Raw genomic sequence first — 6,000 nt, 5'->3', positions numbered from 1 at the left:
AGGTTATTCTCTGGCCCTCAGCCCTCCCTTTGAGGAAAGTCTTGTGGATGAAAGCCAGAAATGAGAAGGAGACCAGACCCTAGGCCTAGATCTATTACTAAAGAATCTCAGTGGAATATTTCCTTCCCTCTTTCGCTCCTTTTCTCCTTCCTGTTCTCTTTTCTCCCCCCCCCCACCTTTTAATTTGTTGGTATCTTTATATGAATTCTTGACCACCATCACCACCACCCCTTCCTCTCAAATAAGATGACATTTTTAGAACATATTTTATTGACTTTGGGAAAAAAATATAAATCTCTTTGAAGATGAACGTCTGTACAATCCTTTTCTAGCCTGGTATGGTCCATACAATTATAGCAATATCAGCAAAGACAGACTGTGTGTGTGTGTGTTGTATGTGTGCAAGCACACTTACACAGACAATTCTAACTTATACAAATGGCATCAGTGTTAGGTTGGTCAGGGTTTTTTTTCCCTGTAGTTTTGTCAGATGCCTATAAATTCTCACTAGGGGTTTGGAATGCTAACCTACAAGCTATGTCTGACCTTCTTTCCATTTTCCCTCTTATAAGAGCTTGGACATGAAGGACAGTTCTACTATCCCACACATCAGAAGCATTCACCAAGAGCAGGAAGTTGGGTTTTTTACAAGCTGGGTAAATGATAAATCTTAGTTAGGAGGGGCAAATCCTGATCTTCATATCATGCACAAGTTACAAATGGAAAGTACATTTGCATAGCTGCTTACGTTTAATCTGCAAATCTTATAAAATATTTGTTCAGGTTTTCCGTTGCATAGTAACATACTTACAGTACATAGGCTGTCTCCGGGCCGGGCGCCAGAAAAACAACAGATTAATATTTGGAACAAGAAATTACCCACCACTGGGAAACCAATTAGTTCCCTGATAAGAACTTGGTATATAGATGGAAGTAGATGTATTTTGAACAGCGCATGGCACAGGGGTTAAGGCTCACTTGTTCCCCACTGGGGGTGGGGAGTGGGGGAGTAGAAGTACCCAATGTGCTGGTAAGCGGGAGCTGGCAGCAGCTGGAACCATTACACCTGAAGGGCCTACGACTCCCTGGCTAAATGCTTCCAAAGTGTTAGAGCCCTACATTCTTATCCTTCAGGGAGCCCACAAGGAAACAATATGGGGGGTAAGTCCTTACACAGGGCAAAGCAGAGGGGACTGAGGAAGCAGCTAACAAGATGGCAACATCTCACTTCTTGGAGGGAAGTGCTGAAAGCAAATGACCTTCAGGCCCCAGGAATCTGACTTCAAGGTGCTCTGTCCTGCCCCACAGGGAACAGCACTGGGGAATTGAACCTGGCTGATCTGCAGCTTCCTTGGATCTCAGTTCATCCCATCCCCACAGGGCTGTGCTGTCACTAACCTTGGGCTTCCCCTTTGCGAGGAATTTTGCTTTTGATTCAACCTATCGAATTGTGTTTGGGGAACCTCTGCAGCAATAGACCATCCTCTTTCTGGATACACACAAACCAGTAGCTGGACTGGGTTCTGGAAGGCAAATGTGGCCTCCAGCTCTCTCCTCACCCTAGGCCAAGGCTGGTCTTGTTTAGGGTCAAATTTCAAAGTTCAAAGTTCAGGGAAATATGGAGACTCGGGCAGCCTCCAGGATTTCCTCTTTGCTCTGCTTTAAAGAAAGGGATGGAATTTCCCTTTCTGCATGACATCTAACATTATGCACTTTTCATTTCTGGGATTCAGCCTGGCCTACAGAGTTAAAAGAGAGTTAAGACCAAAGAAGTGTGTGTGTGTGTTTATGTGTGAGTGTGTGTATGTGTGTGAGAAAGAGACTATACACACATGCACACATATGTGTATGCACAGGAAGTCTGGAGATGCATTTCACTTTTAGAAACACCTTTCCCAGGGATTCTCTTCCATCAAGAATTTGAGAGGAATGGTGCAAAGATGAGAGTTTGCATAAAATAGATGCTCTATATGAATATTTCCATGGGTATGAGCATGAGATGTTCCATTCTCTGCCCCCAAACTGTCCCCAAAATAATGAAATGGGGAGTACGCTTAACAATAATGGTCACGTCCTCTACCTAACTGTATGTCTTCCACACTGGACCTCAGAGGAAATGTGGGGATGGACAGCTTCCTTCGGCAATCCTAAAGTCCCTCCCTACCTAAAGAATGAGCAGTTATGGCCATCTCCACCAGCAAGAAGCTGGCTCTTGGCTGTGACCCCAGTCTCTTTCTGGTAACTGCTGAGCTCACACTCAGAGGGCTGGACCACATGCTCGGGGGAGATACTCTTATTCATACTGGGTTTTTTTTTTCTCCCTCTATATCAGGCTCTTCCCCTGTAGGCCAATTCCCCATTACAGATTTTAAACTGGCTTTTCCTGCAGCTGCCTGAGCCTGACAAGGTACCCAGGAGAGGGCTCTGAGAAAGCAGGAGAAGAATTTGGTAGAATGGCAAGTGAAACAAAACAACAACAACAAAACCCCCAAAATCCATTAGAAAAATACAGTTCAAATGGCCCTTTGTCCTCTAGGTTTGTATCCAGCAATGCCTGTATTTTTTCCAAGCAATTTAACCTCTGAATCTCTTCTCCCCCATCCCCAAACAGACTCCAATACATACTGACTGTTTTCTCAGCCCCCTCTTGATTGGTGGTGTTAACTGGAACTCAGTTCATATCTCCTCTGGATTCCCAGTTGGCAAAGTATCAGACCCAAATGCAAAGGGAGGACAACACTTGCCCTGAATTTCACATCAGTCAAAAAACCTTCCCCTAGCCTGTGAGTGGAAGGATCTCTGCGGGGGGGGGAAGGGGGGTCCTGGAGTGTCAAAGCAAAGAGCTGGCTAGACCACACTGTTTTCTCTCCTCAATCTGTCAGTATCTTCTCCTCCTCACCGATTCTTTCTCGCTTATGCAGGTCTTGGGGCGTAAAGCTGTTGAAAGATCACAATACATGGCATTACAATTCATTATGATGGAGAAGCCTTTTAACACTAATGAACTGAACTGAGTGGGCTTCAGCCTTCCAGTCAGCAGTGGGAAAGGTGAGAAAGACCTGTAGGACCCTTGATTCATGATTAAGTTTTTATTTATGAATGCATCTGGGAGGTCCTAGATTCTACATGTTCCCACTCCTTGCACCCCATCTGTTATAAGAATTGAGTGACTTGCAGAGTGACTTGCAGTACATGGCATGGTGAGATAGAAAGGGAGCTGGATGGGGAGGCAAGATACAAAGGTTCAATTTTTAGTTCTGCTGTTAATGTGTTCTGTGATCTTGGGTAGCCACTTCCCCTTTCTAGGCCACAGATTCCAAATCTATTAAATATGGTAATAAGAAATTGGATCATATTTATGGTTTCTCCTACTTCTATTAAAATTATAGAATTCAGAATTCTAATGAATTTTGTTATAGAAAAGGAATGATTCCAGAGGAGGTGTGTGTGTCTGTGTGTATGTGGGTGTATGAGACAGAGACATAGACAAAGACAGAGAGATAGACAGCAAGAGAGGGAGGGAGAAAGGAAGGGGAAGAGAGGAAGAAGGAGAGGAGGAGAGACAGAGAGACAGAGAGACAAAACAAATACTGGTCAATATTATATTGTAGAAGTGCCTTAGACACTGTGAATGTTGCTCCGTGGCTAGCTGACAGTTGCACAATCATAATCATAAGTTAATAATTATGGCTGGGTAAAATCAGGTAACAGGACAAAGGTGAATAGAAGTAGGTCTGAACACTCTACAGTCCAACGTCAGGAGTTGAGATCAAAGGGTCAAATCTGGCAGTATTCTCTAGGGCCTGTGGTTAAAGTAATGAGAAGTTAGAGGCAGTTGCTGCTGAGCCATCTACCTCAGACCTTTCTAATGCCCTTCCTGCTGACCCCTTCACCTCTCTCCTCTGCCTTTCAGACCCTTCTGACCAGTATTGTAGCTCCTGGGATGACATAGCTCATGTTCACACTGAAGAAGCTGGGCCTAGGTAACACTTCATTGGAGAAAGAGCAGGTGTTTTAGAGGATGCCAAACTCAAAAGTAGTACTATGTGATGGGGTAGCCAAGAAGGTGAATATGTTTGAGGGTGTGTTTTCTGAGCAAACCTGTGATTTTATTGGTTTAGAGAATTGCCTATGAGGAAACTCTCCCTATCAATATGGATGGGTGTCTACTCTATAATCCAATGTATTAAACAGTTGCCTGGATCACTGAGAGATTAAATGACTTACCCAAGGTTACACAGTCAATATGTATCAGAGGTAGGACTTGAATCCTTGTCTGCTTGACCTCAAGGTCAGTTCTATCCACTATATGGCCATGGTTGTTTTTATTGTACTATAAGGCTGCATTAATAGAAGTACAGGGTCTAGTAGAGTAAGGGAAATTAGGTTCCATCTTTTCTCTGTTCAGATCAGATCTGATCTCTGGGTGTCTGTGAATTCTGGGTATCATATTTGGGGAAAGACAGTAACAATATAGAAAGTGTACATTGGAAGGTACACTAGGATATATGGGCGGGAGACTATGTCATAAGAGGATCATTTGAAGGAACTGGTGATGTTTAGGCTAGAAAAGAGAAGACTTGGCAAAGGCATGGTAGCTTTCCTCAAGCCTTTTCTTGTTTTGCCCCATTGCATAAAACTAAGAATAATGAATAGAGAGTGCAGGGAGATGGATTTCTGGCTTGATATAAAGAAAGATACTCTATTGATCAGAACTGTCCAAATATGGCATTACATTCTTTAGGAGGTAATGAATTTCTGTTTACTGGAGGTCTTTAAAGGAACACTGTGTGAGTACTTGAAGTCATTGACCTTCCTATTTCTGGCTCCCCATAGGAAATGAAGAAGAGCTAAATAAGGAGGAAGGGAATTCTGACGGCATATTGCAGGTGTATATACTTCCAAAGAAGGTCAGAAGGAATTCTGAAAAGAAATTAGGAAAACCTGAGGATAAGCTGGAGGAGAAGAAGGGTTCAATATGACAGAAGACTGGATTTGAAGGAAGGAAACCAGGATTGAGGTACAAAGACCTGCAGAGAACTAAAGGGAAAAAGCAACTGGCTAGCCAACACAAACAAAAAATAACTTAATAAAACAATTTAGTATAAAATAAATTGAATAATAAAGCAGTTTGATGAAACAAATAAGAGGAGAATGAGGGAGGAGAAAGGATATATAGTATAGTACTTTATTTTTTCCCATATTAGTCATGTTGTCAAAAAAAAAAGGAAAGAAAAATAAAAGGAAAAAATTAAGCTTCAACCTTCATTCAGAGTTCATCAGGTCTCTCTCTGGAGGCAGATAGTATTTTTCATCATGAGTTATTCAGAATTGTCTTGGATCATTATACTGGTCAGAGTAGTTAAGTTACAGTTAATCATTGTTACAATATTGCCTTACTTTGGACAATGTTCTCCTGGTTCTATTCCCTTCACTTTGCATCAGTTCATGTAAGTCTTTCTAGATTTTTCTGAAATCATCCTGCTCATCATTTATAGCATATGATATCCTTTCACAATCATATACCACACCTTGTTCAGTCAACCCCTAATTGATGGGCATCCCCTCAATTTTTTTGGCAACATGGTTAATATGGAAAAAAAAGAAATGGGACAGATTGAAAGTACTAAGGAAACAATGTATATTCCAGAGTAAACTCATGTGAAGAAAATCCAGGAGTTGAAGTAGAATGGGTAGAGAGAGGAACTCAGGGGGCAGCAAGCATTTTCATGAAGATAGATTGATGTTAGGTGGGTATATGAATGCCCATTTGGGCAGGAAAAGAGATAAAGAGTTCAGGAAACAGTCTATCAATGTAGGACCACAGCATGATATGAAGGCCCTTTAATAATCTCTTGAAGGCTCCTTCTCTGATAAAAACATAATAGCCAACAACTGGATTTGCTTTAGTGATAACTTCATTCTTCAAGAATGAGTAGAACCAAAAGGGAAAATTTTATTCTGGATCCAATTCTCACTACTGCAGACAAGTTGGTTGCT

The 6,000-nt window shown here is 41.9% G+C and overlaps 1 protein-coding gene across 13 annotated transcripts in view; it reads right to left on the bottom strand.

Annotated features, from left to right (window-relative positions):
* Positions 1-252: 252 nt before the first annotated feature.
* KATNIP (katanin interacting protein) overlaps positions 253-6,000 on the bottom strand; it is a 221,019-nt gene continuing 215,271 nt past the window's right edge. For all 13 annotated transcript variants that reach the window (XM_056805495.1, XM_016424209.2, XM_056805498.1 and 10 more), the window contains one exon: positions 253-2,937. In XM_056805495.1, the coding sequence (XP_056661473.1) occupies positions 2,879-2,937 (59 nt within the window). In that variant the 3' untranslated portion in view covers positions 253-2,878. The remainder of the gene's footprint in view (positions 2,938-6,000) is intronic.

Source organism: Monodelphis domestica, chromosome 7 (assembly GCF_027887165.1).
Source record: "Monodelphis domestica isolate mMonDom1 chromosome 7, mMonDom1.pri, whole genome shotgun sequence".
Taxonomy (NCBI): domain Eukaryota; kingdom Metazoa; phylum Chordata; class Mammalia; order Didelphimorphia; family Didelphidae; genus Monodelphis; species Monodelphis domestica.
Note: the sequence above shows the minus strand (reverse complement) of the source record. Positions and strands in the feature narration are given on the sequence as shown.